Source organism: Trachypithecus francoisi, unplaced genomic scaffold, assembly GCF_009764315.1.
Source record: "Trachypithecus francoisi isolate TF-2019V2 unplaced genomic scaffold, Tfra_2.0 Lachesis_group8, whole genome shotgun sequence".
NCBI lineage: Eukaryota > Metazoa > Chordata > Mammalia > Primates > Cercopithecidae > Trachypithecus > Trachypithecus francoisi.
The window spans coordinates 3,099,876-3,112,718 of record NW_022681473.1 but is presented as its reverse complement, the minus strand read 5'-3'; the positions used below and the strand labels follow the sequence as shown (position 1 = coordinate 3,112,718).

The 12,843-nt window shown below is 48.6% G+C and overlaps 3 protein-coding genes across 3 annotated transcripts; 2 read left to right on the top strand and 1 right to left on the bottom strand.

Moving 5' to 3' along the window:
* Nucleotides 1-396: 396 nt before the first annotated feature.
* Nucleotides 397-1,545, top strand: LOC117080335 (keratin-associated protein 5-8-like). The gene has a single exon (XM_033205314.1). The coding sequence runs from the start codon at nucleotides 459-461 to the stop codon at nucleotides 1,101-1,103; it is 645 nt and encodes a 214-aa protein (XP_033061205.1). The 5' UTR covers nucleotides 397-458; the 3' UTR covers nucleotides 1,104-1,545.
* A 6,185-nt stretch (nucleotides 1,546-7,730) lies between these two features.
* LOC117080338 (keratin-associated protein 5-8-like) lies at nucleotides 7,731-8,878 on the bottom strand. The gene has a single exon (XM_033205317.1). The coding sequence runs from the start codon at nucleotides 8,760-8,762 to the stop codon at nucleotides 8,178-8,180; it is 585 nt and encodes a 194-aa protein (XP_033061208.1). The 5' UTR covers nucleotides 8,763-8,878; the 3' UTR covers nucleotides 7,731-8,177.
* Nucleotides 8,879-10,807: 1,929 nt separating this feature from the next.
* On the top strand, nucleotides 10,808-11,936 carry LOC117080336 (keratin-associated protein 5-8-like). Its single transcript, XM_033205315.1, has one exon. The coding sequence runs from the start codon at nucleotides 10,865-10,867 to the stop codon at nucleotides 11,495-11,497; it is 633 nt and encodes a 210-aa protein (XP_033061206.1). The 5' UTR covers nucleotides 10,808-10,864; the 3' UTR covers nucleotides 11,498-11,936.
* The last annotated feature ends 907 nt before the right edge of the window (nucleotides 11,937-12,843 follow it).

Sequence of the window (12,843 nt, the reverse complement as noted above, 5' to 3'; positions counted from 1 at the left end):
AAGCTGCAAATTCAGAGAGCAGTGAGGCTGAAGCCCAACACCATCACCCACTCATCCACACCAGTATCTGAATTTCTCAGACTCTGGCTCAGAAACATGGGTCAGTCCATTGAAGGCCCCAAAGAAAGACATGAAGATTTGAACAGGGAAGGAATATGTGAAGCTCACTCATCGCAAGGCGTCCCCAGAATGGAGCCAAGTTTGGCCTTGAAGGTTTGGAGAGGAAAACAATGTAGAAGTAGGAAGTGAGTCACATGGGGAAAGCAACATATGAGTTATTTTAAAGGAAACACAATTTCCCTGGGGAAAGAAGGAACATAAATAGACACAAGGAAGTGACCATGTGTGTAGCAGGACCCTCAGGCAGGTATATAAATGGCCCAGGCTCAGGGGGCTCCACACCTGCACCTCCCTCTCACCTGCTCCTCTACCTGCTCCACTCTCAATCCACCAGAACCATGGGCTGTTGTGGTTGCTCTGGAGGCTGTGCCTCCGGCTGTGGTGGCTGTGGCTCTGGTTGTGGGGGCTGTGGCTCTGGCTGTGGGGGCTGTGGCTCTGGTTGTGGGGGCTGTGGCTCCGGCTGTGGGGGCTGTGGCTCTGGCTGTGGGGGCTGTGGCTCTAGCTGCTGTGTGCCCATCTGCTGCTGCAAGCCCATATGCTGCTGTATGCCAGCCTGTTCCTGCTCTAGCTGTGGCTCCTGTGGGGGCTCCAAGGGGGGTTGTGGCTCTTGTGGGGGTTCCAAAGGGGGCTGTGGTTCCTGTGGAGGCTCCAAGGGGGGCTGTGGCTCCTGTGGGAGCTCCAAGAGAGGCTGTGGCTCTTGTGGCTGCTCCCAATGCAGTTGCTGCAAGCCCTGCTGTTGCTCTTCAGGCTGTGGGTCATCCTGCTGCCAGTCCAGCTGCTGTAAGCCCTGCTGCTCCTCAGGCTGTGGGTCATCCTGCTGCCAGTCCAGCTGCTGCAAGCCCTGCTGCTCCCAGTCCAGCTGCTGTAAGCCCTGCTGCTGCTCCTCAGGCTGTGGGTCATCCTGCTGCCAGTCCAGCTGCTGCAAACTCTGCTGTTCACAGTCCAGCTGCTGTGTCCCTGTGTGCTGCCAGTGCAAGATCTGAGGCTCTAGTGGGAAACCTCAGGTAGCTCCTAAAGATCTGTGCTTCCCAACAAGTGACTACCCCTGAAGCACATCCCCCTCTGGATCTGAAAAATGACTCCCTTGGCTCAGGGCCTTTTTCCAGCCCTTGAGGAAATGGAATGAACCACTCCCTGCCCATTCCCTGTAAGGACACGCCAAGACCCAGGCACTTTTGCTCCTCCTTCCTACATACCCCCATATGTCTGAGCCAGACCGCACTGGGGGCGGCCCTCATGCCAAACAAGAGCGTGGAATTCCCCTTCTTGATAATTCCATGAGAGACAGCCAACCCTTCTTTCCTGTGCCTGCCAGGAGCTCCATGGCATTTGCAGATGGATGTCCTGCAACCCAAGTGATCACATGTATCTATGGAAATCCAAAATGGATCTGGGTATAGCACTAAATAAATTCTACAACCCTCAGCCTTGGTCTCACTGACTTTTCTTCCAGCCTCTGTCTCATTGGCAAACTGGCCACATGTCCTTCCCCTCTCTCCCTGATTGCTTATTACTCCCACTGCTGTAACTGTGTGCCAGACCCAGCTCCCATTCCAGAAAGTTGTTGAACTGATTAATGAAGGAACCACTAGCAGTGTGTATGAATGAATGAAGACGAGTGAATGAATGAGTGAATGAGTGAGGATCTCTCATTAGTACACAGGGAGCCCCAGCTGCGTCTCAGTGGGATTCAGTCTGTCTTGGTTGGAATTGTGGACTCCTGCTTCTTCCCCATGGGAGAATATGTTTGGGGGAGAGAAGATCTTTGCCCTCAGTGCCTAGGAAGGGGTATAATGGGTGGTCTCTGTGTCCAACCAGTTGCCAGTTTGTGGGTCAAGCCAGGAGAGGAGGAAGCGAGACTAGAATCAGCTGTGTCCCTGAGATGCTCTGTAGGACAACACTGGAAACTCTGCTGCTTCAGAGATCCAAGACAGTGTGGTTGAACACAGGCTGAGGTGCACCCTCCATCTCTGGGCTCAGAGTGAGGAGGGAATCCAAGTGTCCACAGGCTTCCCAGCTTTGGTTTGGCACAGGGAGGAACAGAAGGGACTTTTTTCAGTCTGATAAAGGGCATCTACCCACAGTAAACACCGTGGTTAACTGCGGAAACCTGGATGTTTTCCCCTAAGATCAGGAACAAGAAAAGGATGTCCACACCCACCACTTCTATGCAACATTTCACTGAAGCTATAACCAGAGGAATATGACAGGAAAAGAAAATAAAAGCCATCCAGGTAAGAAAAAAGGAAGCAAAACTAACTCTATTCATAGAAAACCTCATTTTGTATACAGAAGATGCTGAGGGACACACACACACAACTATTAGGGCCAATAACTGAGCTCAGCAGAGTGCAAGACACAAAGACTACACACAATAGTCAGCTGTATTTCTATACAACAGCAAAAAGCAATGCAAAAACGATGTAAGGAAACAATAAAATTCCTAGCAACAAATGCAACCAAAAAAGTACAAGACTTGGACACTTAACACTACAAAACACCATTGGAAGAAGTTAAAGAGGACCAAAGTAATGGGGGAAAAATCCCATGTTCATGTATTGGAAGACCTAATATTGTGAAGATTGAAACTCTCTGAAAAACAATTGTTCTACCAATTTAATGCAATTCCGATCAACATCTCAGATTTATTTTTTCACAAATTGACAAGTTGATCCTAAAATTCATGTGGACATTCAAGGGACCCTGAATAGCTAAAACAATCTTGAGAAATAAAAGCAAAGTTTGAGGACTTGTGTTTTCCAATTTCTAAATGGGCTGCAAAGCTACAGTAATCAGGACAGCATGGTTCTTACATAAGGATAGAAAGATGGATCAATGGAGTAGGTTTGAGGCCCTTGAAATAAAGACTCACAAGACAGGAACAAAAGAGTTAGCTGAGCATCCAGTGTTCTGGCAACCTGAGGTCTGCCAGAGGAACTGGTATGTGTCTCACTTGACTCCAAGCACTGCTAGGGTGGTAGTCTTTCTTGGAAGCTACTAAAAAAAGATACAACCATCATGGCATATTAAAGCTCAGCTCCTAAGACAGTTGCCAGAGGGGAGAAAGATTATGGGCTTCTGAGAAGAGGCATGGAAAACTTGCTTAGGGAATTCGAGATAACTAAAAAGCACACACACAAGCCCAAAGAAGACACCTACTCAGAAAAAGCTTGACAGGTCCTGGAGTCTCTAGCTGGAGTGATTGGTGAAGGGCTTCCCCTGCGCATAGCCAGTCCACAAAGATAGGGAGAGGTGGTTGGTTTTGTTTTTTTTTTCACTCAAGTCTCAACAATAACAACAACAACAAAAATCACAAGGCATACAAAAACAAAAACAAACCAAAACAAACAGGAAAACCAGAGTCTATCAAAGGAACAAAGAAACAAACCAAAAAAACTCATGAAACCGACCTTAAAGACATGCAGATCTATGAGCTGCCTGACAAAAAATTCAAAATAACAGTCAGAAGATGATCAATGAGCAAACATAGATGAACGACTAGACGCAATCAGGAAAACAATGCATGATCTCAAGGAGAATAACAACAAAGACACAGAAACTATCAACAACCAAACATAAATTCTAGAACTATAAAATACAACAACCAAACTGAAAAATGTACTAGAGAAGTTCAACAGCAGACTTGATGAGGCAGAAGCGTGCAGCAAACTAAAAGATGGAACATTAAAATCATCAAGTCAGAGCAGCCAACATTTAAACAGAATGAAGGAAAGTTAAGAGAGCCCAAGGGTATGGGAGGCTAGGAAGTGGAATAATATACACATTACGGGATTCTAAGAAAGAGAAGAGTGAGAAAAGGGGAAGGAACTTATTAGAAAAAAACAATAACCAAAGACTTCCCAAATATTAGGGAAAACATGGACATACACATTCAAGAAGCTTCAACCAGAATAAATCTAAAGAGACCCACACTGACTCACTTTATAATTAGAGTGCCAGAATTCTAAGAAAAAGAATCTATAAAGCAGCAAGGGAAAACAACTTATCACACACAAGGGAGCTTTCAGGCAACTTTGTGGAGATGTCTCAGCAGAAACCTTGCAGGCCAAAAGGGAGTAGGGTGGTATATTCAAAATGCTGACAGAAAAAAAAGCTAAATGAAGCAGAAATTAAGGTTTTCCCAGTACAGAAAAGCTAAGGAAGTTCATTATTACTAGACCTACTGTGCAAGAAATGCTAAAAGGAGTCCTCCAAGGTGAAAGAAAAAATACTAGACAGTAATATAAAAATAAAATTCCTCCAAAAAGATAAATACATAGAAAAATACAGTAACATGTATTAACGTAATTTTGGTACATAAATTCACTTTTAATACATGGCATTTAAATGAAAAAACATAAAAATTAAATATAAAGCCACTTAGTGGTTATATAACAGGTAAACAAATATGTATTTTGTAACATCAATAACATGAAGTAGAGAGGGTGCAGCTATGTAGTAATATGGTTTTGTGTATGGTTGAAGGTAAATAGTTCTGAGTTTGAAAAAGAATGTCATTACTTTATTACATCTTATGTGATTACAATGGTGACTACAAAGAAAAATGATCTCTGGATATTGCCCATATATACGTACAGAGCAACAGACAGAAGACAAACAAGGAAATAAAAGACTTGAACAGCACTATAGTGAAACTAGACCTAAAAGACATACACAGATGACTCCACCCAACATCAGCAGAGTATACCTTTCTCTCAGGTGCACATGGAGCTTTCTCCAGGATAGACCATATGTCAGGCCACAACGTAAACTTCAACACATTTTAAATGTTGAAATGATATGGTGTTTTCTCCAAGCACAATGGAATAAAACTAGAAATCCATAGGAGAAGGAAAAACGGAGAATCCACAATCATGTGGAAATTAAGCAGGACACTCTTAACCAATGAGGCAAAGAAGAAGTCACAAGAGAAATACCTAGAGACAAATGAAAGTGAAAACACAACATACCAAAACTTACGGATGCAGCACAAGCAGTGCTGAGGTAGAAGTTTATAACTATAAACACACGCATTTAAAAAGAAGACAGATCTCAAGTTAATGACCTGGTGATGAAAAAAGGCAAATTCTGTCAAGTATCTGTGGAGGTTTATTCTGAGCCAAATATGAGTGACCATGACCCAGGACACAGCCTCCAGAAGTCCTGAGATCATCACAAGGTGGTTGGGTCACAACTTGGTTTCATGTCTTGAGGAACAGAAGTTACAGGCAAAAACAAAAATCAGTGATGAGCCCCTTTTCGCATGTATATTCGCCATTTGTGTATCTTCTTTGGAAAATGCCTACTTAAATCCTCTGCTAAGTTTTTAATAGGATTGTGTGTTTGGGTACTAAGAATTCTTTATGCCTAGATGCAAGTTCATTATCAAATATACTATTTGAAAGTAGCTTCTCCCATTCTGTTGGTGTCTTTTCATTTTCTTCATAGTGCTCTTAGAAGCACAAGAACTAGGCCGGGCGCGGTGGTTCACGCCTGTAATCCCAGCACTTTGGGAGGCCGAGATGGACGGATAACGAGGTCAGGAGATCAAGACCATCCTGGCTAATACAGTGAAACCCCGTCTCTACGAAAAATACAAAAAAAATCAGCTGGTGTGGTGGCGGGCGCCTGTAGTCCCAGCTACTCATGAGACTGAGGCAGGAGAATGGCGTGAATTCAGGAGGCAGAGCTTGCAGTGAGTCAAGATCGCACCCCTGCTCTTTAGCCTGGGTGACAAAGCGAGACTCTGTTTCAAAAAGAAAAAAACAAAAAAAGAAAAAGAAAAAGCAGCATAAAATCTATTAGTTTTGATGTAGTTAGTTAATCTAGGTTTCCTTTTTCTCTTTGTGCTTTTGGTGTCATTCTCTAAGAGCCATTGCATACTCCAAGGTCATAAGGACTTAATCTGTTTTTCCTCTCACAGTCCTCTAGCTTTGGCTTTTACAATCAGGTCATTGAGCTATTTTTTTCTGTTTTTGTCATGTTCATTTGTTTGGTATATGGTAAGAGGTAAAGGTTCAAATTCATTCTTTTGCATGTGGACATCCAGTTGTCTCAGCAGCATTGTTTGTTGAAAAGGCTCCTTTTTTCCCATGGAATTATTTTGTACTCTTGTTGAAAATCCATAGACCACAACTGTGAGGCTTTATCTCAAGGGTCTTGAATCTACTCCATTAATGCATCTTTCTATCTTTAGACAACCACCACGCTGCCTTGATTACTGTTTGCTTTGTAACCCATTTAGAAATTGGAAAGCACAGTCCTCAACTTTGTTTCTCTTCTTCAAGATTGTTTTAGCTATTTAGGATCCCTTGAATGTTTACATAAATTTTAGAATCAGTTTGTCAATTTCTGTGGAAAAGAAACCTGGAATGTTGATAGGAATTGCATTGAATTGGTAGATCAAGTTTTTTAGAGTGTTTCAATCTTCAGAGTATTAGGTCTTCCAATACATGAACATGGGATTTTTCGCCCATTTACTTTGGTCGTCTTTAACTTCTTCCATTGATATCTTGTAGTGTTAAGTGTCCAAGTCTTGCAGTTTTTGGTTGCTTGTATTACTAGAAATTTTACAGTTTTTGACACAATTATTCCCGTACATCCTGTTTGCATTGCTCATTGGTGGTTGTAGAAACACAGCTGACTTTTGTGTATAGGAATTGTGCCCTGAACTCTTTTGAGCTCATTTATTGGGCATAATAGTTGTGTGTGTGTGTGTGTGTGTGTGTATCCCTTAGGATTTCCTACATACAAGATAAGGTTTTCTGTAAATAGAGAAACTTTTCCTTAGTTTTTTCCTGCCTGGGTGCTTTTTATTTCATTTTCTTGTCATATTACTCTGGCTGTAGTTTCAGTGAACTGCTGCATAGAAGTGGTGAGTGTGGACACCCTTTTGATCTTAGAGGGAAACACACAGGTTTTCACAGTTACGTATAGTGTTCACTGTGGGTAGATGCCCTTTATCAGGCTGAGAAAAGTCTCTTCTGTTCCTCCCTGCGTCAAACCAAAGCTGGGAAGCCTGTGAGTGGTCAGAGAACACTTGGATTCTTCGTCACTCTGTGCCCAGAGAAGGAGGGCGCACCTGAGCCTGTGCTGGGCCATACCATCTTGGGTCCCTGAAGCAGCACAGTTTCCAGTGTTGTGCTACAGAGCATCTCAGGAGCACAGCTCATTCTAGTCTCGCTTACCCCTCTACGTACTTGACCTTCCCTCTGGGGCCTGGATGGGCACAGAGACCACCCTTTATACCCTTTCCTAAGCACTGAGGGCAAGGATCTCCTTCTCCCCCAAACATATCCCCCCATGGGGAAGAAGCAGGAGTTCACAATTCCAGCCAAGACAGACTGAATCCCACTGAGACGCAGCTGGGACTCCCTGTGTACTAATGAGAGATCCTCACTCATTCACTCATTCATTCACTCGTCTTCATTCATTCATACACACTGCTAATGATTCCTTCATTAATCAGTTCAACAACTATTTCTGGAATGGGAGCTGGGCCTGGCACACAGTTACAGCAGTGGGAGCAATAAGCTATCAGGGAGGGAGGGGAAAGACATGTGACCAGTTTGCCAATGAGACACAGGCTGGAAGAAAAAAGTCAGTGAGATCAAGGCTGAGGGTGGAGAATTTATTTAGCGCTGCACCCAGGTGCATTTTGGATTTCCATAGATACCTGTGATCATTTGGGTTGCAGGACATCCATCTGCAAATGCCATGGAGCTCCTGGCAGGCACAGGAAAGAAAGGCTTGCTGTCTCCCATGGAATTGTCAAGAAGAGGAATTCCAGGCACCTCCCGGCATGAGGGCTACCCCCAGTGCAGTCTGGCTCAGATATGTGGGGGCATGTGGGAAGGAGAGGCAAAAGTCCCGGGGCTTGTGATACCCTTACAGAGAATGGGCGGGGAGTGGTTCATTCCACTTTCTCAAGGGCTGGAAAAAGAAGCCCTGAGCCAGGGGACTCATTGCTCTGCTCCAGAACAGGATGTGCCTCAGGGGTACTCACTTGTTGGGAAGCACAGATCTTCAGGAGCTACCTGAGGTTTCCCACTACAGCCTCAGATCTTGCACTGGCAGCACACGGGGACACAACAGCTGGACTGGGAGCAGCAGGGCTTGCAGCAGGATGACCCACAGCCTGAGGAGCAGCAGGGCTTGCAGCAGCTGGACTGGCAGCAGGATGACCCACAGCCTGAGGAGCAGCAGGGCTTGCAGCAGCTGAACTGGCAGCAGGATGACCCACAGCCTGAGGAGCAGCAGGGCTTGCAGCAGCTGGACTGGCAGCAGATTGACCCACAGCCTGAGGAGCAGCAGGGCTTGGAGCAGCTGGACTGGCAGCAGCAGGGCTTACAGCAACTGCACTGAGAACAGCCACAAGAACCACAGCCCCCCTTAGAGCCACCACAGGAGCCACAGCCACAGCCCCCCTTAGAGCCACCACAGGAGCCACAGCCACAGCCTCCCTTAGAGCCCCCACAGGAGCCACAGCCCCCCTTGGAGCCCCCACAGGAGCCACAGCCGGAGCAGGAACAGGCTGGCACACAGCAGCACACAGGCTTGTAGCAGCAGACGGGCACACAGCAGCTGGAGCCACAGCCCCCACAGCCGGAGCCACTGCCTCGGGAGCAGCCACAGCAGCCCATGGTTCTGGTGGGTTGAGGGTGGAGCAGGCAGATGAGGAGGTGAGAGAGAAGTGCAGGTGTGGAGCCCCCTGAGCCTGGGCTCTGTATATACCTGTCTAGGGGTCATGGGGTGCACACGGTTCCTTCCTGGTTCTTACTGATGTCCTGTCCTTAGGAAACTTGTGTGTCTTTTAAAATAAAAACATTGTGTTGCCTCATGACACACTTCCTCCTTCTGCGTTGTTTTCCTGTCAACACCCTCTGGGCCCAAATCCTCCCCTCTCAGGACTCCCAGGATTGAGTGGAGCCTCCTTTGTTGCTGCCTCTGCCCTCAGACCCCAGCCTTCTATCGCTGCTCTAGAAGGATTCCCCTTCCCAGTGTTTTAAATGGTTTCTTTGTCTCAGTGTTTCTACCATGCATACACTCTGGGCTCTTCTGGTTCAGGAGTGAAACTCAGCATAGCCAAAGTCTTGTTCTCCACCAGGTCTGAGGGCAGGAGACTGCTGACAGTGTCTCTGCCCCTCCTGCTGTTCTAGAGAGCCCAGCTCCCCCAGGCTCCGGTCCGCCTGTCAGCCCCCTGACTGTTCTAGCTGCTTCTTCCCTTCAGTGTGTCAGCAGCTTGACTGGGAGCAGCAGGGCTTGCAGCAGCTGGACTGGCAGCAGGATGACCCACAACCTGGGGAGCAGCAACAGGGCTTACAGCAACTGCACTGGGAGCAGCCACAGGAACACAGCCCCCCTTAGAGACACTACAGGAGTCACAGTCCCCCGCTTGGAGCCCCCACAGGAGCCACAGCCCCTCTTGGAACCCCCACACCCTGTCTGTGGCAGGTTGGAGACCTTCTGTGTTCATCACACATCTCGATTTTGAGAGGCATGGCTTCCTTTGAGATGTGTGTGTTCCTCTTCTCCTCTGTAATACAATTTCCAGTGTGTGTGACTGTGTCTGTGCGTGTGTGTGTATGTGTGTGTCTGTGCGTGTGTGTGTGTGCGTGTGTCTATGTGAGTGTGTGTGTGCGTGTGTGTGAGACAATGGAGATTCCGCTCTGACTCAAGCACAGAAAGTTCCCAGAGACCATTGCTCTCATCACATCAATTAAAATGAGCCAGATAAACCCCAAAGCATCCACTAGGGCACAGAGAGTTTTACAACCCACCAGAGGCGAGGACACAGAGAAACTCCAAGGAACTGAGCTCCGGGGAGTGCTGAGCCCTTCCCGGGAGAGACTAGGCCCTGGCTGCTGTCAGGCCTGCGGGGATGGGAAGGTGCAGACTGCACCAGGGCAGGGAGAGGCCTGCTGGACATCAGAGGAAATGCGAAGCCATGCCCGAGGGCTGGTGTGTCAGACAAGAATCCCAGATTCCTAGAGTCCAGGTCCACGACCACCCGCCACTTCCTCCCAGGGTTCTCTTTGGGGCTTTGGGCGGGAACTCCCTAATGCCCAGGCAGGAAGGACAGTGGGTCTGAGACCCGGGAGGTCGTGAGGTTCCTGCCAGGTACGGAACCAGGCGCTGCCCTCTAGAAATGAGCGGGGCAGGAGAGCTGAGGACCTCCCCACAAGGCGTCCAGTCGCTCAACCAGGAAAGCCGGACAGGAAGGAGAGCTGGGAGGGGCCCCAAGCATTGCATGCCTTTAGAGAGCATTGAGAAAGATCAGGGTTGCAGGAAGCAGGGGCAGAAAAGTGAAGGAGAGAAAAGGGAACTCACAGCGCCCCATCACCTGGTGGGGACAGAGCCCTGGGGAGCACAGGCGGTGAGAACAATGCCCCGAGGGGAAGAGAAAACAGGGGCAGAAGGCTGGGGTCTGAGGCTGGAGCAGAAACAGACCGGGTTCCACTCATTCCTAGGGGTCCACAGAGGGGAGGACTTGGACCCTGAGGATTTAGAGTGGAAAACCACGTAGGAGGAGGAAGTGTGTCACAAGGAAACACAGTATTTTTGTTATTTTAAATGACACACAAGTTTCCTGGGAAAGAACTTTAGGAGGAACAAGGAAGGGCCCCTGTGACCCACCTGACCCCTAGACAGGTAGGTACATAAAGAGCTCAGGCTCGGGGGTTCCACATCTGCACCTCCCTCTCACCTGTTCCTCTACCTGCTCCACCCTCAATCCACCAGAACCATGGGCTGCTGTGGCTGCTCTGGAGGCTGTGGCTCCGGCTGTGGGGGCTGTGGCTCCGGCTGTGGGGGCTGTGGGGGCTGTGGCTCTGGCTGTGGGGGCTGTGGCTCCGGCTGTGGGGGCTGTGGCTCCAGCTGCTGTGTGCCCGTCTGCTGCTACAAGCCCGTGTGCTGCTGTGTCCCAGCCTGTTCCTGCTCCAGCTGTGGCTCCTGTGGGGGATCCAAGAGGGGTTGTGGCTCTTGTGGGGGCTCCAAAGGGGGCTGTGGTTCCTGTGGAGGCTCCAAGGGAGGCTGTGGCTCCTGTGGAGGCTCCAAGGGAGGCTGTGGCTCTTGTGGCTGCTCCCAATGCAGTTGCTGCAAGCCCTGCTGTTGCTCCTCAGGCTGTGGGTCATCCTGCTGCCAGTCCAGCTGCTGCAAGCCCTGCTGCTCCTCAGGCTGTGGGTCATCCTGCTGCCAGTCCAGCTGCTCCAAGCCCTGCTGCTCCTCAGGCTGTGGGTCATCCTGCTGCCAGTCCAGCTGCTGCAAGCCCTGCTGCTCCTCAGGCTGTGGGTCATCCTGCTGCCAGTCCAGCTGCTGTAAACCCTGCTGCTCCCAGTCCAGCTGCTGTGTCCCCGTGTGCTACCAGTGCAAGATCTGAGGTTCTAATGGGAAACCTCAGGTAGCTCCTGAAGATCTATGCTTCCGAACAAGTGAGTACCCCTGAGGCACATCCTGTTCTGGAGCAGAGCAATGAGTCCCCTGGCTCAGGGCTTCTTTTTCCAGCCCTTGAGGAAGTGGAATGAACCACTCCCTGCCCATTCACTGTAAGGGTATCACATGCCCCTTGTACTTTGGACCCTCCTTCCTACATGCCCCCATATGTCTGAGCCAGACTGCACTGGGGACGCTCTCATGACAAGCAAGAGCCTGGAACTCCCCTTCTTGATAATTCCATGGGAGACAGCAAACCTTTCTTTCCTGTGTCTGCCGGGAGCTCCATTTGCAGATGGATGTCCTGCAACCCAAATGATCACATGTATCTATGGAAATCCAAAATGCACCTGGGTGCAGTACTAAATAAATTCTACACCCTCTGCCTTGGTCTCACTGACTCTTTTCTTCCAGCCTCTGTCTCATTGGTAAACTGGCCACATGTCTTTCCCCTCCCTCCCCGATGGCTTACTACTCCCACTGCTGTAACAGTGTGTCAGGTCCATCTCTCATTCCGGAAACAGTTGTTGAACTGATTAATGAAGGAGTCACCAGCAGTGTGTATGAATGAATGAAGATGAGTGAATGAATGAGTGAATGAGTGAGGATCTCTCATTAGTACACAGGGAGTCCCAGTTGCATCTCAGTGGGATTCAGTCTGTCTTGGTTGGAATTGTGGACTCCTGCTTCTTCCCCATGGGAGGATATGTTTGGGGGAGAAGATCTTTGCCCTCAGTGCCTAGGAACGGTTATAATGGGTGGTCTCTGTGCCCATCCAGGCCCCAGAGTGAGGGTCAGGCGTGTAGAGGGGGAAGGGAGACTAGAATGAGCTGTGCTCCTGAGATGCTCTGTAAGACAACACTGGAAACTGTGCTGCCTCAGGTACCCAAGACGGTGTGGCCCAGCACAGGCTCAGGTGTGCCCTTCTTCTCTGGGCACAGAGTGACGAAGAATCCAAGTGTTCTCCAGCCACTCACAGGTTTCCCAGCTTTGGTTTTGCACAGGGAGGAACAGAAGGGAATTTTCTCAGCCTGATAAAGGGCATCTACACATAGTGAACACTATACGTAACTGAAAACCTGGATGTTTCCCCATAAAATCAGGAACACGGGCCGGGCGCGTGGCTCAAGCCTGTAATCCCAGCACTTTAGGAGGCCGAGACAGGTGGATCACGAGGTCAGGAGATCGAGACCTTCCTGGCTAACACGGTGAACCCCGTCTCTACTAAAAAAAAAATACAAAAAAATTAGCCGGGCGAGGTGGCGGGCGCCTGTAGTCCCAGCTACTCGGGAG